At 36.0% G+C, this 23,475-nt stretch overlaps 1 protein-coding gene across 3 annotated transcripts; it reads right to left on the reverse strand.

The window, feature by feature from the left end:
- Positions 1-1,062: 1,062 nt before the first annotated feature.
- On the reverse strand, positions 1,063-21,076 carry LOC104890770 (lon protease homolog 1, mitochondrial). 3 transcript variants are annotated; one of them, XM_010676359.4, is made up of 20 exons: positions 20,462-21,072; positions 16,567-16,632; positions 15,633-15,800; positions 15,467-15,532; positions 15,226-15,267; positions 14,987-15,109; positions 13,080-13,178; positions 12,881-12,946; positions 12,705-12,791; positions 12,357-12,396; positions 11,610-11,781; positions 9,297-9,421; positions 8,485-8,615; positions 8,264-8,368; positions 7,739-7,852; positions 5,064-5,231; positions 4,571-4,672; positions 4,253-4,486; positions 2,150-2,659; positions 1,063-1,566 (listed from the first exon to the last, which is right to left on the reverse strand). In XM_010676359.4, exons 1-20 carry the CDS (start codon positions 20,783-20,785, stop codon positions 1,390-1,392), a joined length of 2,919 nt encoding a protein of 972 aa, XP_010674661.2. In that variant the 5' UTR covers positions 20,786-21,072; the 3' UTR covers positions 1,063-1,389. The 3 variants fall into 3 exon arrangements, 2 of the variants coding, with proteins under 2 accessions (XP_010674661.2, XP_010674662.2); XR_007272963.2 differs by lacking the exon at positions 1,063-1,566 and adding an exon at positions 3,836-3,968 and having other exon boundaries at positions 2,523-2,659; positions 20,462-21,076; XM_010676360.4 differs by lacking the exons at positions 14,987-15,109; positions 15,226-15,267.
- Between the last annotated feature and the right edge of the window lie 2,399 nt (positions 21,077-23,475).

The following is a 23,475-nucleotide window of genomic DNA, read 5'->3' on the forward strand; positions in this document are numbered from 1 at the left end:
AAGATCTAAATCAGCGTTGAGTAGTGGCAACTGGGCATCAGAGAAGTGACAGTTTTTTAGCCTTTCCAAAGAGTAAAGCGACATCAAAGATCATACGCATATTTCTCGTAATTAGAATATAAAAGAAATATGCAATTTTGTGGCATTACAAGATTTCAGTATATTTCTTCTGTTACTTCATGCATAACATATTGTTTTTTTTATACCTCAATCTTAACCATTAGGTTAAGACATCTTTGGTATGCATACATAATATATTGTTGGTTGTTCGAGTTACGACTAAAGATGGTAACCTTATGACAAGTTCGTTTAAATGATTGTGTATCGTGTATCGTAACTTTTTACATTTCCGATCTATGACCAGTTAAAGTATGACGAAACAGGGAATGCAAGAAACTGGGATGAACACCTTTCACTTTCTTCTATATGTTGCAGTCTTACCATGAAGTAAGACTAGTCTAAGTTAGTTTTTCTTTTTTGGTGAATATAAGCTTATTGCATCAGATAACATGCTATGTACAGCTGAACCTATAGTGTTTTCATTTTCATTATTATTTTTTTAAAAAACTTGGCTCGATTGTACGTGTCATTTCCACATCTTTGCTAGCTTTGTTTGATTTATCATTGTGTTAATGCACAAAATATCAATTTTCCACCATTTTCACTAATACACAATCAAAAGATACTAATTGTTAAAGTTGTGTAATGAGAAATTCGAAAGTCAAAACATATTGAAAATAATTAAATAAGGAGTGTAAATTGGATGGAGCATGATCCAATGTTACATTAGGCGTAAGCAATTTCTTTTTAATATGGCAAGATTTTGCACAGAAATTTTAAAAGAACTTGAATGGATCCAATGGCAATAGTCGATTTTGCATAATATAATCATCTTTTATATAGTCAGTTTTCGTAAAATATAATCAGTTTTTATTACATAGTTAAAATTTAAATGATAAAGACACCTAGACGATTTGCTCTAGTACAGTCAATTTTTGTGTATAACCAATATATAAGTCAATTTTTGTGTATAACCAATTTGGGTCCACAATAATCCAAGACTTGTTCGAACTGTTCCGTTATATTTTTGTCAAAAAATCATGTTCTTACAGATGCTTTAGTATACCAACGTAAAAGAATAAGAATGATGACTAGTCACTAGCCTTGAACTGTAGTATCACGAAGCTTACAACAAACGATACTAGGAAGCGAAGTTTGAATATCCCTAAGATAGATTCATATGTAAATTCTGCCATTCCTCTTTCCACCTTCTATTAACCCCTCATCCACATATGAAAACTCCCTGAATATGGGATCATCCATAAGATTCAAGTGGACTGCTTTATTGCTTGAGGATGACACAAAAAAGAATGTTCTAATGTTTTATCTTTAGTCGGAGTCCTCTGTAAATGCCAAACCATATATTTCACTGTAGTCCTCTACAAAGTGGACATCTAAGCCTTCTTTCACATTAGGGCTAAGCTCGTCAAAGTCCCTTCGGTTTGCAGCGGGAAAGATTATGGTCTTCACGCCACTCCTCTTAGCTGCTATGGTCTTTTCCTTTACCTGGTTTTACATGACCAACAAACTTAGCACTTTGGATAGCTGATGATTATGAAACTTCAAGAAAGAAGAAGAGAAGGAACACAAGATTAAAAGACGGCAGCAGCAAAGCAAACTAATAAATTCCAGTAAACTGCAAACGAGCAAGAATTATGGATCCTGAATGCCAATTATGGGTCCGAACCTCTCTTACTAAAATTTTCTTTTCATCAGAGCTCCCCTACACTTAAATTTGAACTGATTATCTCAACTTATTACATTGTCTGAAATAATTAATCTTTTTAAACTCATCAGAACTAATTAGACTTTATTTGAACTTATTACACTTTATTCCAATTTAGACTTGAACCTGTTTTTTAAGGTGAAAAGAACAGAGCTTCCTAAAGTTAATGAAAAAACCTATTCCCCTAATGTCCAAAAGCATTTAGCTGTGTTCAGCACACAGCTGTCATTTAAAGTCTGCCTTCTTAAGGTCATCAAGTTTCTAAGAGTTAAGAAAAACATAAAAGCGATATGTTCTCCACCTACGAAAAAAAAAACCAAGAAACCTATTTTAATGAGCAGATTGATGGCTGTTAATACTTACCCCGCCAATTGGAAGTATCTTCCCAGTGAGCGTCACCTCCCCAGTCATTGCCAAGTCCTTTTTAACAGGTTTCTTCATCGCAAGAGAGAGCAGTGAAGTAATCATAGTGCAACCGGCACTTGGCCCATCCTTTGGTGTGGCTCCAGCAGGAACATGGAGATGAACCTTGGAATTGGCAAAGAAGTTGTTGTCTGGGTCCTTCTCTAGTAGTATTCCGCGGGCAACTGTGAGGGCTATTTGTGCACTTTCCTTCATGACATCTCCAAGTTGCCCAGTTAAATTAAGGGCCCCTTTTCCTTCTCCTTGCTCAACATGGGTCGTCTCAATGTAGAGAGTTGATCCTCCCATAGCAGTCCAAGCTAGACCCATCACGACTCCAGCAGGGGTCCGATCATAAATACGGTCGGCATGAAAAACAGGTTTCCCAACAAAATCAGACAGATTCGATTGGTCGACCACCACTTTCTCAATCACATTCGCTTCTTCAGCTTCGTCAACTTCAGTTGTATCCTACCAGATAAAATAACACAAATTAGCGACATGAGCTTACAGAGGATCCCTTACTTCTTCTAGTAATTGCTTCTGCCACTTCAACTGGCTGACCCAAATATCTTATCAATCTAAAGGAAAGCATGTTGATTAGCAGGTGCTTTAAAAAGCCTATCCAGCTTAAGAGTCTAAAGGATTTTTAGTAAACATGAGAATATTTAGCCAGTATCGTCCATACTGGAGAAGCCACATTAGGCCAAAGATTCACAAAATTAGGCCACACAAAGAGTCAATTAAGGAAAGCAAGCACTGAGCACCTCAGCCCCTTTTTAAAATTTAAAAGAGAACTAAAACAACACTTGAACTCTACTTCGCTGTGTAGCACATCTACATCAGAAAGTCATTCTTCCTGCAAGTGTTTCTCTTTTCGAAGCCTATCACTTTTGAAATCAACTTCAATTATCATCTCCAGTTGCCATTAAAGTTTTTCATGTCCCGTTCAGCATTGTGAAATCCTTATTAAACCAAAAATGAAATACACCAACAAACACCAAAATGCACAGAGCAACATATTAAATCAAATGATCGGATAGAGAGAAATGTATGAAGAATTTCCATTTTAATGCAGCACAAAACCAACTCCAATTTTTTTTAGGCCTCAGGCCTTAGCATTTGCAAATTAAGCCTAGCAGATGAATTGCACTTTGCATTCTGCAGAACTGTTGATGAAGTGGTAAAAATTAAGCAAACACCATAAATTTGACATGAAGTTTGTACATTAACCCCTTTTTTCGGGCATGAGAAATTAGGTTAGTAATGAATATGTATTACTAACCCTTTTTTACTAACATGAGAGATTAGGTTAGTGATAAAGATTGGAACTTGAATCTTGGACTTGGTGATGAGAATTGATTGGATTTGGGAATAGTGCTTATGTAATTGGCAAATAAGGAAACAAAAGAAGGTAGGCTTATTCATGGAGAAGGTAAACACCATTTAACTTCTAGATTTTATTTAGAGGATGTCATAACAGGGGAAAATTGGACTAAGGAAAATTCAATACTCTTTGCGGAATTTGATAAGGGAAGAAAACCTCTTTAAAGGTTCGAACAACAGACCCAACCAACTTTCAACATAAACGCTACACCAATTTGCCAAACATTCAAGTACTGATTTTTCCTACATAAAAAACTATACTTGTCCAAATTGAGGCCCAAGTAGTTCCGAGTACGTCGCACAGGTTGCTCCACCTAAGAGCCGTGCCAGTCGGTAGTAGACTAGTGGCAGATAATGCATTTGGTGCCATTTTGACGGGCTAAGAGAATTGAACCTAAAAAAAACAGAAGAGTTGAGAGATTCTCTACACAAGGACGATGGGATGGTACTTTTTTATGTTACCCTTCTTCTACATGGGGAACCCTAACAAAGAGAAAATGGAGAATGGGAAACAGAACAAGATACTCCATCAAAGAAGCATTAGAAAGAAAGAGGAAGTCCCCAGTAAACATGAGGTTCTACGAGAGACACGATCTTGTATTTTTTGTGGAAAGGGGACTTGAAGAAAAGATATACATTCCATGACAAGTAGTCCAAATAGCAAAGATCACAAAGTACCTTTGAGCCATCAAGTTTATCATTAGATCTTTGGGGGTGCTTCTGTTCAGAATCTGTATCATCTGAACTGGTCTCATCACACTTCTCTTCATTTCTTTTCTCTTCAGTTTCATCTTTAATTTCGCTTTCTTCCTGAATCATGTTTCCACTTGAGTTAACAAGGCAATCAGCTTTAGCATCAGAAGCAAGAGATGACTCATTCGCAGCACCTAGCCTCACAAGTTGTAGAGCAATCTGAAAACAATTTAAAGTGCTTATAAGTGCAAAATATGTGATGTGATGTAGACATGAAGTTGAGAACGTCAACTGATGTCTTACCTTGCGATAAATTTTTTCAATTTGTTTCTGAAGGTTGCGGACCCCAGCTTCCCGACAATAATTTTCAATTAGAGCAAGTAAGGATGCATCGGTGAGTTCAACCTGTAACAAAGGTGTCAGTTTCCAATAAAAATCTGTGTTCTATTAATTAGGGTTAGAACAGATAGGGCAGAATAAGGAAGATCTCCCTCAGTTCAAATATACTTGTCAAATTATCCAAACCCTAATAACATCACATGAGTTCACTAACCCTTCACAAAAATTGAGTCATTTCCACATCCTCCCCACCATCAGTTCATGTAGAGCATTGTTGGAAAGTCCAATAATAAACCATTACTACTTAAGAGAAGTGACAACTTTTTCTAGAAAACATAAAAGTGAAAACAGAGTGACAATTATTTCCTGACAGAAGCGGTATTTTTCTATTTGCAGATAAGAAAAGAGATGAAGAAGGAAAATTGACACGCATAACATAGTTTCATTAGTTTGCTACCTGCTCAGGCTTGATGCCACATGCTTCACGGGTGGTCTTTTCCAAATAGTCACGAGCAATGCGCATTTTCTCATCAGTGATATAGCCTGCAATTGAGATCACTTCCATTCGGTCCAAAAGAGGGTTGGGAATCATTTCCACGACATTAGCTGTGCAGACAAATAAAACCTACAGAAGTTTTCATAAAGGTACAAGCAAAGAAAAAATAAACGGAGAATCAGTACTGTTCATTTCCATAACGAGTTAAAAAGCAAATGACAACATAATGGAGTGTATATGAGACTGACGAAGATGGTGAAGATAACTAAATCACTCTACCTGGGGGTACAAACAACCACACCAAAAAACTTTAAAGAGCAGAAAGCCAGTGAATGGTGAAGAATCGAATCTTCTTCTGGTTCAGGCCAGGCAAAGAAGAAAAACATGCAATTTATTAACACTTAAACTACAAGGCAATCTGCATTGGGGTCAAGAATTACGAATTGTTGGTATAAGGTCAACGGAAGATACTCAAATTGCTCTCACTGACACCATCTACGAGAAGGTGAGGCAATGAAATTTTCTTTCCAGCCGCCATACGCTTTTTGCCTTTTTCCTAAGTTACAAGGACTTGGATACAAGCATTGAACACGGGTGCAGATCCTATTGTCTAATTCAGTAGTTCGTGAAACTTTTGGATATGAGGACACCGTCCTAAATGTGAACATTAGTATGGAGCCATGGCATTTTAAAACTAAATATTTTCTCTGTTTCTAAATAAGTGCTATGTTTTGACTTTCACGCTTGCCAAGGTAAACTTTGACCATTAGTATAACTATGTATTAGAAAAAAATAAAAGTTGATATTATGAAAATATTCATTAAGACAACCCTAAAAGCATTATATATGCTAACTTTTACTTCGATATATTAGTAAAAATATATGGTTAAAGTGATGTATGTGAATAGTGCAAAAATCAAATGGTTGCACTTAAAAGGAAGTAGAGGAAGTATCATCTAAAATTTCCATACAAAAAAAAGAACAAATTCATTAAAACATTAATTGGTATATACTATATCCCTCTCTAATTTCAAAATACCAAAATAGGAATGGGAAAATCCAAAGCTTTAGATAATTAGATATGAGAAGAAAAGGCAATAATTAAGCTGCCCCCTCCCATGTAGTTTCAGTCTTTCAGATTATCAGAAAAGAAGCAGGGAAAGAAAGAGCCATGCAGCAGTAGCCTGTATTCACGTGGGTTTTCTTTTTTCACCCCTTCCCTTTCTGAATCCACTGGCCCAGATTCAATATAAATATATATTTTCCATTTAACTCTCTCCTCCATTGTTGCTGGAAAGGTAGCCGACGAGATGATTTATGGCAATGGCAAAATTTACGCCATTGCAAATTAGGTAGACCCCTTACCTATGAAGAATATTTTTGTAGATAACACCTGCAACTAGAAAAACAATGGGGTGTGGACCCTCTTCCCCCCCCCCCCCCCCCCCGAGTCCTCGTTAATCTCTCCCTTTCCTGATCTAGCCAAATTAGTGCAGGTTGCATCATGCAGCCCATATGCCATACTTAGTGTCAAGGGGTATCAACACCAGTACAGTGGCCACATTTCCGATGTCCGACTACATAGGGCATTTCACATATACTTAAGCATATGCGTTATGAAAGAAAAGAGTTGCACCACGGAGAACTGACTATGAGTTCATCTTATCTTCATTTCTTGGAGCCAAAAGATTACTGTTTGTATTTGAAATATAATGGATCAAATAAAACAGCTAATGAATTTGAAATTCGAAATTTAATGGACTGAATAAAATAACGAATGAATCTGAAATTAGAAATATGATGGACTAAATAAAATAACTAATTAAAGCTCTTATGTTGTTAGGTCAGCAGGCAAGTCTGCATAAATTTGACCCCCTTACTTTGCTCTGGACATGAGCCATTTTCAGAAATATTTCAGTAATGTTGATGTTAATGTGTAGACGATCTCAAAAAGAAAGATTGTGATATAGATTTTAGAGATAGTGAACCAACGGTCATTGAACAAGGTTAAAAAAATGCTAGACTGATCAGGCATAAAAGTCCGAGATACCACAAATTTTGGGCCAAATTACTCGGAATGGCACCCTAACCATATATAAAGAAGTAACTGGAATCCTGCTGAAGATCATAGAGCATTATGGCCTAAACATGGTTATCAAGAAACACCTTCAGAGGTTTTGCTCCATGATTTTCCCATACATCAGCAGGAAAGTAGGGCAAAGGCACCCCGAAAAGTTCAAAAATCAGAACAAAAAACGCACTAGAAAGTCACCTAGAAGTTCTAAAATTCAATGAGAATGGAGAAGCATATTAGCAGAAAAATAATCATCAGTTGCTAAGGAGACACTCCAGAAAACTCAAAGGCCAAACCAGAATATGGTAATATCTAACTCCCAAAAGAAGATAAAAGTCAACCTTGTTAAATCTATTGCTAGATGTATATTGCGGGGTGGTTCTTAAATAGAGGCATTCAAAAGTTTCAATTTTCCAACATGAAGCAAGTTCTGAGACAAGCTCGCCCAAGATATGTCAGAACACACATGCATACGGAAAAAAAGGAGGGTGGTTAACGAAATTTTGTCAAAAATATTTCCAGCACAACCGACGTGACAGAACTAAATGCCTAAGGAACTAACCTTTGATAAATCAATGGGGACATCAAGATAGTGATCCAGAAAATTTGCATTTTGTTCAGGGTCAAGAAGCTCCAGCATAGCACTTGCTGGATCACCAGCATGTCCTTTACCCAACTGCAATGAACAAGAAGAGCCATTGAGCATCTCATGAAGCATAAATATGTAAATCCAATTTCACATGGATGAATATAGATCTCATGAAGCAGAAGAGTACAAGTGATCCATCCTTCAGTGAAGAATTCCTTGTCACACTCTTACTGTAACCAATACACTTATTTGTGGAGAAAAAACTAACACATGAACATAAAATACAAGTTTTTAGGAATATTAGAAAGCAAATTGAAAGAACTTGACTAAAACCAATTTCCTAAGAAAGGAATAGAACAATAGAAAGCGACATGAAAACTGAGACTAAATAAGAAATCTGGTCCTTTACTTGCATATTCCATATAGGCATGGAGGAACCCAGCAACACAAGTAATGTAGAATAAGGAGAGTAACAGCACTCATATGAAGTCAATATACCTTGTCGATTTCATCTATTAACACAAGAGGGTTAGCAGTTCCCACACTTTTTAGACACTGCACCATTTTCCCAGGCATAGCCCCAATATAAGTCCGACGATGACCCTGCACACAGTTACATAGTAATTTAGTTTTTTTCTGTTCCTTTCTCTTTCTTTCTTCTTTTTTTTAAGGGTGGAGTTAAAAAAAATATTTTCATTACAGCATGACCTTAAGTGTACCTTAATCTCAGCAACATCAGATAGTCCCCCAACAGAAAAACGATAGAACTTTCTATTCAACGCACGTGCTATGGAACGGCCAATGCTAGTTTTTCCCACACCAGGTGGGCCAGAGAGACAAACAATTTTTCCTGACACAAATACACCAGCAATTCAAGAGATGTACTTTTATCCAATCACAAATCACCACATAAAGATATAGATTATTTAGAACTGCAAAGCAATCTCTAAATGAATCTCTCAAGTCTCGAGAATAATTCTACATCATAGTTTTGACTTTAAAACAAAAAAAAAGGGGAAACCACATTAGGATCAAGGGGTCAGTTTGACATGCCATTTATTTATGCAGATAAGCTATAGCAATATCAGAAAAGGAATAAGAGGATGCATCATAAATATCATAAAAGTCTTTCCAAATCACCCTCTCATGAAGAACTCTATTTTGGGAAGATATCATTTCCACATCTACTCAATCATTATGAACTGCTAAGTGGTAATTATAGTGTTCTTTGTATAAATGGCAATTGGTTATAATTTGTTAAGACAAGCAGGAGAGCACAAATAACCAAAATGATAGTTTGAATAGGATCTATATAGCCATTGTAGAAGGTAGAGACTAGAGATATCAGATAACCTTACGCAGCAAGTACAACAACATCATATCAACATCCCAGAAAGTAGTAGCAAGAAAACTTTTCCTCTTTGGCAGTTGGCACAAAAGGGTCTATTAAGATTTTATAAACATCCGGCCTGCACTAAGAATGAAGACAAGAAGCAACAGGTGAAAGCATAGATCTCGGGTGAGCGGTAACCTTGAGATGTTCCCCGCAACTTTCCAACAGCAATAAATTCCAATATCCTCTCCTTGACATCAGACAAGCCATAGTGGTCTTCATCAAGTATTTTTTGTGCATGAGCAACATCAAAATTTTCATCACTGCATCAACACAAAAGGACGAGAACAAAAAATTACCATAAGTAGATAGTATCCATCAAAAAATTATAGCAACATTATCCATTTGTCCATCCCACAAAATCAAATATTTGGCAAGGTCACACTAAGGACCCTCACTGACATCCGTATCCCCTATCTCCTCTCCATCAATAAATTTAAATGACGATATCTAGAACATTCAATCACATGTCACTGAACCTTGCTGACTTTCTCAAAGACACAGGGAAGTGAATAGAAACAAGAATGCATTTTAGTACAGCAGTGCATTAAAGGCATAGTATCAATAAATTTAACAATTATTTCAAGACATAAAAAAGAACAGAAAGGAGCACAATCACTTATGTTTTATAGGTCATACAGAGATATGTTAGAAAGAAACCGAGCGGGTGTCACTGACAAAAGGGGTCAAGTGACAAAAAATTCATCCCCTCGAACCATCATGGGGTAATTTATCAACAAATATTAAGGACACCCAACACCGCTTGGAAGTCAGATTGGCTCTAGATATACAAAACTTGAAAACTTGATGGGAACCAATGCCTCTACAAAAATGTTGGCAATAGAAGTGACTGCTATACACCTAAGGAATATATTAATCCAAGCATTCCAACTAAAAAAGAACTTAAAGCCTTGATGGGAGCCAATGCCTCTAAAAAAATGTTGGCAATAGAAGTGACTGCTATACACCAAATGAATATATTAAGGCTATGTTCAGTTCACCTTATTTTTGCTTATTTCAGATCTAATCAGATCAGATCAGATCAGATCAGAAAAAATAAGTTCAGATCAGATCAGTTCAGATTATGTTTATATTTAAAAATCATTATATCTTTCATTACATATTAGTAAAAATTATAATAATTGAATATTAATAAAGTACTCATTGAGACGAATCAAACAAGACCCCACATGACTATATTTTTCTTATATATTGAGAAAAATGTAAAAGATAAGATCTTGTAATCAGAAAAAATAAGTTCAGATCAGATCAGAAAAAATAAGTTCAGATCAGATAAGTTCAGATCAGAAAATTTCAGGTGAACTAAACATAGCCTAATCCAAGCATTCCATGAGATCACAATCTATATAGAGTATACAATAAGAAATAGTACCGGCTCAGGTTGACAGGTTAGAAGTACATGATAATGATCATGGTCTCACAGTCTAAAGGGCCACGAATCTTGTAGAACCTTATAGATATTGAGCCCACTAATGACATATGCATAAGCCCAATAAATGAGCTATTTCATTCACAGAGGTCGGAAGATGACTGCTTACAGAAGTTATCAATCTTTCATTCCGTGCTTGATACATAACACAGGTTCCTAATTGTTTTTATTACACTGTAGATCAAGCTGCCCAACTACTCACTCCATGCAATTGCAGTTGTGATGAACAACTAGATTTTCAAGAGATGTTATATATTTGATGTCCCAGGAGAATAACAAAGGGTGATTTCTTCATTCCCCACACCAACTCAAATGATAGTAAATATTGCAGAATAATCAAAAAGGTGGTGATACATGCTGAAGATAAAGATGGCTTACAACCACACAAGTTAAACACTTAACAAAATGAAGTAAATATTCCACAATAATCAAAAGGTAGTGATAGTTAAATGCTGAACATAAACATGGCTTATAACCACAAAAGTTTAACACTTGACAAAATGTGGATCAAAAGGGCCTGATTTATCAAGTTGATTCTAAGATGAAGAGTCTTAATAACATAAAGTAATATGCATTATTAATGCATGGTTTTTGCACTCAGGATTTATAGTTTACATGCTATAAAATCAATATTTACTCTTAGGGATTCTCTGCAATGAAGTTTGCATGCCAAAAACATATTCAATCAAATTTTGGGAGCTCGCGAGAATCCGACACTACACCATGGCAATCAACAAACAAAACCAATATAAAGACATCATCTTTATTCCCAAAGCGATTCTCTACAACACCTCTATGGTTTTCATTCTCAGGTACTAGGACTAGACTAGTTGAGGATTGAATTCCAAACCCAACAACAATATAATGCTTTCATGTAGATAACTGAGACCTATAGGATTAGGAGACAGAGATATATCAAATGAAAAAAGGCATTCTAATATACAAATTTTGAAGAAGATAATAACTTTTGAAAAGAACTCTGATCACTGAGTACTTCTAACCTGTAGTTTCCCCAAGGCAATGCTGTCAACCAATCAAGATAGTTGCGGGTAACATTGAATTCACTTGAGCTGGCCTCCAGCAGTTGGAGCTTCGTAAGTTCTTCTTCTATGACTTGCAAAACATTCTGTGGAATTTTATCTTTGTTTGGTTCAATCCTTTCCCTAAACTTTGCTGCAGAAAAAAAAAAAGCTTAGGGAACAGATATCAAACAACAGTACTCATGCACAGAAACATATAGAACTTTTTCAATCAGAAACCGTTTAGAGAAATGGCAGCCTTGGCAACCTCAGTAAAGATATGCACCACACAGAGCTACCTCAGACAGCCATTGCCTATGGCATCAAATTTTCTTACATATCAAGTGCAAACCTAGACTCAGTTATGCATCAAATTAGTCTACAAGAACATATAAGGAAAAATTGACAGAAATAATCCTAACTATGACCGGTCCGCTCAAAATAATCCGAACTTTGGGTTATTCTAGAATAATCCAAACTATTTAGGGTACCTTCTCAAAATAATCCAAACTTTTATTTTTCTTGCCTTCAATGATCCCTTTTGGGTCTACTATATATAGGATAATTAAAAGTTTGGATTATTTTGAGAACGTACTCCTCATAGTTTAGATTATTCTAGAATAACCCATAGTTGGGATTATTTTGAGAGAAACCGTGATAGTTTGGATTATTCTTGTCAATTTTTCCAACATATAATGCTGTGAGAAATAATTTACTCGCAGCACTTACCAGTAAGTGCTGTTTTGTCATCTGTTTCAAGCCCCAACTCCTGTAAAAAGAGAAGGCAAAAGTTGAGCATTTAGACTAGTATTACATAGCTACTTATAAAGTAACAGAATGGAGTAATTGTACTTCAGTTGTACATAGCTTCCACAACCACTGTGATGGCTAAATCCTTTTTTCATTTATACGAAAAAATTTCTGATAATTAAAAAAAGAATTGAATGGGACCTCCCCCTTCTTTGTTTGTCTAATTCGAGGGGGAAGGAAGGAAAGGATGTAGCAAAGATACCACACCATGTGAGCAAGCTGCCAAAATTTAAAGACTACTCTACGACACAGGATGAGATTGCAAACCTTTTTTATGGCCTTAAGCTGCTCATTCAGAAGATAACGGCGTTGCTCACCACTGATTTTCTCTTCAATAGCTTTTGCTATAGTTTCCTTCACAAAAATAAAAGAGATATGTAAACCTCAAGAAAGAATAGAAGTATAAAAAAAAAAGTTCTAACATAAACATGTGATGCCAATACCTGAATCTTACTGATTTCCATTTCTTTCTTCACTAATTCCAGGGTTAACTGTAAGCGCTTGAGCACCTGGAGCAATCAAGTTAGGAACGAACATTCCATTTAAGTGAAACTATGTACTATATACATCCCTTGTGTCAAGCAAGACATGATTCATGTTGCACCTATGATGTTATATGATTTTAATTCTGATGCAACTTACTTCTAGCTCCTCAAGCACTTGCTGACATTGCAGCTTGTTTGCACCAGATATAGCTGCTCCAAAATCTGCTAGTCTTGGATAATTAAAATCACCAATATGCTGGAAATAAAATTAGGCAGTGTAAACATCACTACGACACATCAGGAAAGCTGATTTTAAGGCTTAAGAATCTTTCTGCTTCAACAGCATAAAAAATATAGCTCTACAAAGGAGTGAAACTTGAGTGTGTCACTCCTGAGAACGTATCTAATTGATTATGCACCACAATTGAATAATACAATTGTGATGGGTTGACCTGACAACAATGCCCATATTTCTTCAATTACAAGTGGTAAATTACTATAAAGTAATTTACCAACTAAATATTATGAAAGTGTTGAGGATATAGAGAGAAAAATAAGGGAGAACTGTACAAATAGAATAGGTGTGCATCATATTTCATAGGTCGAGGAGCAAATATACCAGAAGAAAGAAGTTAAATTCAGACACAAGAGTACTCTCAAGTCCTGACTCCTGATTACATAAGATTAGAATTATATGCAAATACCAAAGTGTATTGTTTTAAGTGATTCATAATAGGAAGGACTTGAAGTATTATGCTTTTTTTTAGTGCTGAACTGTGAGTTTCTTTTAAATTGGAAAGGCTTATATAATTAACTTTTAGTGCACTACAAGTCTAAATCTGCAGAAGTACAGAGCATAGTTCGAAAATGTGGTTTCGGTCACGGTCGTGGTAAAGGTCATGGTGATGCGGGAACGAGGATGATGCGGTTGTTGTACCGCCAAATATCGGCTCAGACCATGAGATATCCCTTGAACCAGCTAAAATGCTTTTTTTTTTTACACCTTTACGATGCGGGTAGTATCGGTTCGGTAGATTTGAAAACCTTTGTAATAGACCAAATGGATCAATCCAAAAGGTCAAATTTGACCCACACAATTTAGTTTTTGATCATTTTAAGGATCCAAGTGAGAATATAAATCTTTGTTCTTTCTAGGTCAGTTTTCAGATTGGATAAGATTCAGACATTGATCTCTAAACTTTGCTCCAATAATAAAATTTGGAGAAAGAAAAGGTGGAGGAAAGGAAGGGGGGCATGGCAGGCTTGCCCGCCGACTTGGCAAATATTACAATGACACTAATGAAACCCTAAGGAAAGTAGAGACAATAAAAATCTTGTTTGAGACCCATTATTTCTAAGTCAGTTCTCAGGTTGGATGAGTTACATACATCTCTTAAGGTCAGCCATGAACGAAGATCGCTAAGCTTTGCTTCCATCATAAAAGTCGGTTAAAGATGAGGGCGAGGAAAAAAGGGATAAAATGGCGTCGCATGCTTGCTAGTGACCACCAAAACCCTAAAGGATGAAAGTTACTAAAAATGGGTATGCAGTGCTTAGTATTAAACTCCCATTAAAAGGAAATGTATTAATTATTAAAGAACACAAGAAGTAGTATAGCATATATGTTATTATTTGCATAAATTTACACGGAACCCCAAACTTGATGCAAAAAGGAAAACAAGACCTCCAGGATCACATGAACACTCACTGTACCCAATATTAACATATATTCCCTCCGGTCTTTATTAGTTACCCGTTTCTTTTGCACAAAGTTTTAGGAGAAACAATGTTGTGGGACATAAAAAGAAAGAGGAACTATTATTTTATGTTAAAGTTAAATGTATGTGTGATGGAAAGTTAATGGTCCCATTCCAAAAATAGAAACAAAAGAAATGGGTAAACTAATAAGAGACATCCCAAAAAGGAATACGGGTAAACTAATAAAGACCGGAGGTAGTAATTTGCTAAACAGTCCTGTCAAGTTAACTTGTCCTACTACCACAGAGAATGCAACTATGTTAATTAAAAGATTAGGCAACTCAAGAGCTTGATGTTCAACCTCACCTTTGTATATGTTTGAACATGATCTCTCCAGAGTGAACTTCTTTGCAATACATCCCTTACAGTAGATATAACCTCAAATGAGGTTGCTTTTATGACATCATCGTCTTTGTCATATGGTAAATCCTACACCAAGAAGAGTGGCCTAGATCAGCTCGGCATCAATCCAAACAAGCAATTACAACTTACAAGAAAACAGTTTAAAGAAAAAATTGCGAAAAAGAAAACATTCAATGCCTTGCCTTCAGATGATCAACTTTGACAGTGAGAGGATCCTCATTCACCTGGAAACAACACCATGGCAATAATCATAAGGCATTGCATTGAAGAACTAGAATAAGTATTACAACTAAAAAATGTATACTAGAAACCAAGCAGCACGCAAGTGAAGCATGCAAATAGCAGCAGATCAACATCAGAACAAGCAGTAGATAAATCAGAAGTACATGATTTCATGAGCAACTCTAACTTCGACAAGCTTACCAACTCCGTTATCCGAAGTCTCCGGTGACCGATAAGAACAACCTGCTCTCCCTGGATGCTTGTAATCTTTGTGGACATACAAAAATACAAATATATCAAAAACGAAAGATCAGTACTCCATTAAGATTGCTCATCTGAAAGAAAATTATAATTCGGACATGGGTACCTGGGCCAACGTCCCAACCTCATGCAGCCGATTTAAAAGTTCTTGTCCTTTAAGATCATTAATATTCTTCTCTGTGTCAGAATCGGCCTCATCTTTAACAAGGAAGGCACCAGCATAGGGGGCTTGCCTTCTTTGACTTTCTGCCAGAGCTGCTAACAATTTGGGATCCTGGGAAAGTATAACATTCAGGCCATACATACGTGAAATTAGAATACACTGGACTAAAGACTAAACTCTATATATCATGGTCTGGCAAGGACCAACCCCCCCCCCCCACAAAAAAAAAAAAAGGGGGGGGGGGGGGGTATTCAACAAATAGGAAGACAAATTCCAAGGTTGAGAAAAAGATTATTGAAAGTTGAAACTTCTGAAATAGTGCAGAAGTCTAGCAAACATTAGTTTCCTGAGGAGTAATTGATTATCATGACAACCAAACTTGAGTTAGTAGAGTACTTGACTCCATTGCCATCATCTGTTCAAACTTCAAACTAAGAACTACACCAAGAAATTCTACTCATCTTTACCAATATACTTATAGCATTTTTAGATTTACTCCCTCCGTTCCTAAATAGAGTTCCCATTTTCCATTTATATATGTCCCAAATAGATTTCCCATTTCCTTATTTGGAATGGTTCACCAATTAAAATATTATTTAGCTTTCACTTTTTATTATATTACCCACCTCCCCATAAACAATATGACTTTGTAAAGTGGCAGACACTCTCTCTCCTCAATAAATAATTCATGAATAGTGTACCAACTTCAATTTTTTATTCGGATTTATTACAACTAAGTCCCACTTATGATTTCTCCTTAATACTTGTGCCCAAAAGAAATGCCAACTTTATTTAGGGAAGGGAGTGTGTCTGAAATGCCACACCTGATAATGAAAGATAACGTCATAATAACCACACTAAAAAATGCTCTACCTACCTTTACATAGACTGGCATGTAGAACCCAGGAAATAGCGGTCGGTGAGGAAGTGGCAATGCCAAAACCTGCCAGAAGATAAACCCCATTTTATTTAACCCAAAAAAAAAAAAAAGAGATACAGCTAAACAATCGAGAAAACATGAAAACACTTTGGATAACAAAATAGACGAACATCGCGGTATCATTTCAATCACAATTCCCCTACAAAATCAGCTACCATTTTTTTAATAGTAGTAAGGAAAAGCAGTAGAGAGAGTCCAAGGGGTCTCCCCTCTTATCCATGTACAAAAGAAGAACTAGGCACAAGAACATATAGGCCAGAATGACGAAGTCTTCAATTAATCAATTTAAAAGGCTGCATCTTCCTTAGGATTCTAGAATTAAAAAACAATAGAAGGATGCATTTCCAAAATTTCTTCATGTAGTCAGGTATACCCATGGAAAAGGCAGTGGCCTTGTTTGGCGAATACTGTTAGCAGATTATATTAGTTGCTATGATAAGCTGGTCACTTTAGTCAATTTGACTAGTTGATTGCATCAGTAGTTCATATGAAGGATTTAAAAAGTTAGTTGTTACTAGGAGTTGTTAGCTCATAACGATCGAAAATTACATAAAAAAATTACAGTATTGTTTCATTAATTTATCCTAGTTTAATATAAGAATTAGCTCACAAAAATTACTTTAGCTAGGTGGGAGGGGGATGTAAACTGAAGCCACCATGGATGACGGGGTGCGTGTGGATTTTAGATTGTTCCCGCTCCACTTATGTCGTCCCAAGGGCATACGCTAAGAAGATTAAGAAAGTGAAAATAAAAGTTACTCCCTCCGTCCCATAATATAGTGCTCACTTCTCATTTTTCACAAGAATTAAGGAAAATGAAAAAAGTTTTAGGATTTCACAAAAATATATATTTAAGTAAATGTTTATTGGGTATTTTGTCTTGGAACTAGTTTTTTTCTTCTTTTTCCTTTAAAATAAAATGAAAGAGCAATAATATACCTTGGAATGGTGTAAAACAATAAATAGGGGCACATATTTTAAAAGAAAGTAGGGGTATTTTGGAAAGTGTTATGTAGAAATGAAGGATAATTTAGTCCAAACATATTCATAAAAAAGAAATAGGCAAAACATTTTGGGACACCCAAAGAGGAATGCAAGCACTATATTATGGGACGGAGGGAGTATTTTATTGGTAAACCGGTCCCCCTCTACAACCATGTTTAGAATTCTTTGTTAAACTAGCCCCCATCCACAACCAAGCTTGGCTTCGCTCTTGTGTCGTCCCCACACTCGCACAATGTTTCTCCTATGAAATATTTTGATCCACCATTTCAAGACACTGTACATATTTGAGACTGATGTTCGCATATGGATTTGTATTCTAATATCTTGATGTATTGATTTTAAATTTGTTTTATTTGAAATAATATAACAAAGACATGTTCAAACTTAGTCAAACATTATTTTGAGGCGGGTCATGAGGTTGATAAGACAGATATGATGTGGGTATAATAGATGGTTTTTTTAACCCATGGGGGGGGAGGATGGTTTTGGAGTTTGTACCCGCCATGGGTGATGGGCGGGATAGGAAACGAATTTTAAGTGGAGATGGGAATGGAAGACCATCATTTGCATATGCCATGCCCCATTTGACATCCCTATTAAGTACCCTTCTAAAACACTCATGAGGCAAAGTACAATCATATTTTCTTTCTTCCAAGTTGCCATACCAAATACATTATATTCTTCCCATCACATATCAAGAAATCACGAAATATCCTCCATCTCTTATGAACGATCATTGAACTGAAATTGCTCTCTCAATTTAAGAGTTCTAGGATATTTCATTTGCCTACTGCCACCAAAGAATAAAGATCTCCCCTTTCTCAGATTTCAGGTTGGGTTCATCTCAGATTTCAGGTCATGTTCGGTCAAGTCGTGTCAGGTCAATAAATGAAACAGGTCGGGAACGGTCGTAATTCGGTGAGGTTTGCCTCGGTTTGTTTCTTCTTTCAGGTTCGGTCGGTTCGGCACGGTCAATTTCGGAACAGGTCATCTTTCGTGATCATGTGGTGTCGGGTCGGGTTAATTGCAAGTTTGTATCGGATGCTTTCAGATTCAGGACATGCGTGGGTAGGATACTTATCTTATCAAGAGAATAACGGTTTCGTTCAGGTTCGAGTTAAGTTCAGGTCGTTAGTTATCGAGATGTGTTATAATTGAGTTGTGCCATACTTGGTTTGGGATCGCTTCGAGTATGGGACGGGTCATGAAACTTGTGTGTCACAGCTTCAAATTTTTTCATTATTTAATACTTCATTGAAAATCAATGCTTGAATAGTTATCTAGTTATATGCCTTTTTGTAATAGTGTTAGTTTATAATTTATGTTAATATGTGGTGAAATAAATGACAAGTCGAGTTATCAAAAATTAACAAGTCAGGTAACATGTAGTAACAAGTCGGGTAAAACCATGTACCAAGACGCAACATGTCTTGTAAATCGGTTTCAGGTCCTAATCGAATCGGGTGTGAAGTCGGGTTCAGATCGTTGTGAGTTCTAATCACTTTAGTTATTGGTCTTTTTTTGGTCAGGTAGGTCATAGATTGTTGGGTCAAGATCAAGTATCGGTTATTACCAGGTCAGATGTTTTACCCAAATTTCAGGTGCAAGTCAGGTCGGTGAAGATCGGGTATCGTTTATTATCAGGTCGGGTTTCAGGTGACTTGTTTTACCCAAATTTCAGGTGCAAGTCAGGTCTTACAGGATGAGGTCGGGTCGTCACATCAGGTCATTTTTTACAGCTCTAATGTGATCTAATACACTATTTGCGAATGGAGATTAACTCCAAAGACATGCATCAACAAGTTTTCTTGTAGAAATTTGATGGGACAAAGATCTTGACCAAAGAAGGAAAAAAAGAATTTGTCCATGAATGATTTTTTCTCCAAAGAGAACGAGTTGTGTTTTGGTATTCGCTTTGGAGGCAGGGTATGTAAATTTGTCATTTTTAAGGAGTAGTTGGCTAATACACACCATATCTCGATCCGCTATTTCAAAACGTTGGTAAATGCAACAAAAATTTATGCAATTTTGGATGAATCATCTTATAAGAGGCACTCATAACCAAACAGTAGGTTACTGGATAAAGATATTCAAACCTCTCATTCACCTCAATCAGCTATATTTTGAGGCAAATTTACATACAGTATTAGTCAAAGAATTTCAGTGAAGATTAGTATATGAATAGTGCAAAAGTAAAACGTTCAACTAATTTTTTTTATAAAGGTAGTATGATATTAAAGGGCAATTCAAATTCAAGGTTATAGATACATTCATTCTCTTTGTTGAGCACCATAGTTTATTTATCTAAGACATGTTCCCTTACTTTCATAACCAAACCAAGTTTACGTCACTCTTCACTTCACATACGCATAACCATGATTGCTCAATGATCAACTAAACTCATTTCAAGCTTCCTAAAACATGATTGCTAAATGATCAACTAAACTATTTTAGCTTCCTAAAACCATTGGCATCAATTCAATTGACAAATTAGCAAAGAGCAATGACAAGAAAAAAAGAGAAAGAACCATGCACCATTTGTCAGCACGAAACACAAAAGCATGATTGTTCAATGATCAACTAAACTAATTTCAAGCTTCTTAAAACCATTGGCATCAATTCAATGGACAATTAGCGTACTACAAAAAATAAAAATGGTAAGGAAAGGAGAAAGAACCGTGAAACACTCAGTCAGCAAGAAACACAAAACCATGATTGCTCAATGATCAACTAAACTAATTTCAACCTTCCTAAAACCATTGGCATCAATGCAATTGACAATTAGCATACTACAAAAAATGAAAATGATAAGAAAAGGAGAAAGAACCGTGAAACACTCTTCAGGGCGAAACACGCTAGGTAGAATCGAATTCGAAGACTTCGAATCGGCATCCTCAGCTTCCCCAGTGGCGGACTTAGCCACAGGTCCACCATCAACAACCGAGTCAGAGCCATCCGAGGAAGACGAATCTGAGCAGAAGAAAGCACGGCGATAAACACAAGAGTTAAAGTGATTAGAACCTCGAAGCGAGTTGAGAACTCGGAGCAATGGCGTAGTTGACTCGGTGGAATTCCGAGTTATGGCGGAAGCTCGAGAATGAGAAGCGAGAACATTCTGGAATCGACATGAGTATGAGAGAACCTTCAACATTTGAAGATGAGAAAATCAATGGTGAGAATTTTTTAAAATTAGGGTTTTGAATGATTAGTTGAGTGAAATGTGTGATGTTGTTATCTCATGAGAAACATATAAACATTGTGTTTGAGGAAGTGTGGGAGAGGAGACGGAAGAAGTAAGGAGGTGGTGGAGTGGAATTGTTTTGTCTCAAAACCCCTCCATAAACCCTTGTTTGTCGGAGGTTCTGGTTCAGTGTTTAGTTTCCTGAAATGCCCTTGTCTTGGGGGAGAAATCAACTCAAGTGATATGGAAAATAAAACTTGACAAGGGTGCTCTACTGCTCCATTCACCATAAAATGTACTTGAAAAATGGTGAAAAAGTGTCCAAAGTCATTACAAGTCATTTAAGAAAATGAAGGAAGTATTTAGGCGTATTGTATATTTAAAGATATAGTTTTACTCGTTGCTGATTTGAAACTCCCTAAATGAGGAAATACAGTTTCAAATGAGATATAGTTGAGCAGAATATAGTCTTGATAGTTCGGTACACCAAAGTTTAAATGTGCGACATAGGTTTTAGTACAATGGCGGGAGTGTGAAAGTTGCAATTACTACAAAAAACAAATGAAGAAATGTCCAAATTAGCATCTTCATCAATTACATCCTCCAAGCATGTTCAAAAATGCACCCTCCTTCATTCCACAATAAGCCAAAATTTCATTCAAAGATAATTCCAAGACTCGAGTCATGCAGCAAACTCAAAAGCAATTCAGTTTCCCATTTCAACTGGCAGCACTTATCGCAAATGTATCCGTTTCATCTATAGTGGGATGAAGTAAATATTTTGGACTTCGTTGAGACGATAAAAGTCTAAAATATACACGGTAAATTAATGCGAAAATTATAACATATTTCCTAAATTGTACTGTTGAATTATTTGAAAGATGGACATCTAGAACTAAAGTGTTTAGTATCCACAGATCGGTTGAGTCTACGTATTTAGGTATATTTAAAGATATAGTTTTGCTCATTCTCAATTTGAAACTCTTCAAATGAGTAAATACAGTTTCAAATTAGTAAGATATAGTTGAGCAAAACATAGTCTTGACTCTTGATAGTTCAGTACACCAAAAATTTAAATGTGCGACATAGGTTTTGGTACAATGGCGGGAGTGTGGGAGTTCTTCACCTCCACTAGATTTTCTTGTTCCTTATTTCCACTAACTAGTCCCAACACTTAGCCCCAACCTTCTTCTATTGTCCCAATGGGAAATAGCAAAGTTCGTTCACTTCGTTATCTCTTCTACTTTTACTATACCCACTACGTATTTCCTCAGTGACAAAGCCACGTTATGAGCACTAGTTTCAATGGACCTACTTGAATTTCTTTAAGTATAAATGTGTTTTTATGGCATCACCTATGATGTTGCTGCCACATTGGCTGAAATTCCATAAATCAATAGATGCAAGTTCAAATCTCTTTTTTTTTTAGTGAAAGTTATAACGTTTCTTAATTGTTTTTTTTTTGTGAAGTTAAATTTTATTGACCTCATATGGTTGCAACAATGTTAGATCTACCACTACAAACTACATTCTACGAATACATAATTAATGATTCTATGTTCACAGAGCCTAATAGTGGAACTAGGTATGCCTTTTTTTTTTTATTCTATGACATAAGTAAAACCCACACCATTTTCTTGTTTTTCCTTTAGAGTTAACGATGTTGATGGAGTTGGGGTAGTTATAAAGGATGGTACAGACCTCCATGCCCATACTAGCCAATAAATCTCATCTTCATCCCTCCTCCCACCACCTACGGTAATAGAAATATCAAAATTCATCCCTCCCTAACGGGTACAGTATATATAGAAACCATCTTCGCGCACCCACTCATATATACATGCCTCATCACTCGTTACACCTGCTCTATCACATACCAACTTTGTTAGAGACTTCCTTTCAAATGCCAAAAAAAGGGTAAATTAATAAATATATTGTACATGAGTTTTACAAAATTAATTGACCGAGAATACGAAATTCATCCAATTGACATTCCTACTCACATCTTATTTCGTGAAATATCAAGATAATAGTGTATTACCACTTTTTTCAATAGGTTTACATTTACTTTGCTATTATTTACCAGATTTTGTACAAATGTTTTTCCCCTTATTATGGAATCATATTGTACATACTGAATTTACAAAGTCATAAGGGCGATTTTGGTATGTCGTTCCCTTGCTTAGGTGATGATAGTCCCAATTTCCTGTTTATTATCCAACATATGTTTAACTAATCTTTATGAGAGTCGTTTGTCTCATCTATTGGTGGACTTCTCTTATTTTGTAGAAGAAATTTGATTATTCAATGTATGTATGTTAATTATATACACATGCTTGTTGTGCGGTTCTATAAGACTATCATTTTATTTGTATGCAATCGACTAAGTCAATATTACAAATTTCATCACAAAATTGCGGGACACCAAATTCACTAGTGAAAAGTTGTACAAAGACAATGAATTAGAAATATGTTGAGTCGTCAAACTTATATTTTGGGGTTCTTAGCCCTTTCAAAAGATTTTTGTATAGTTTTTTATATTTGATTTCGTTGTTAATGTTTATCTATTGTAGATGTCGTATTGCCTTTAATTAATGAAAATTTAGTGTCTTCTGAAACTATGTTCAAACTTTTATAAAGTCATTAGACTATTAGGCTAT

Source organism: Beta vulgaris, chromosome 4 (assembly GCF_026745355.1).
Source record: "Beta vulgaris subsp. vulgaris cultivar EL10 chromosome 4, EL10.2, whole genome shotgun sequence".
NCBI classification, from domain to species: Eukaryota; Viridiplantae; Streptophyta; class Magnoliopsida; order Caryophyllales; family Amaranthaceae; genus Beta; species Beta vulgaris.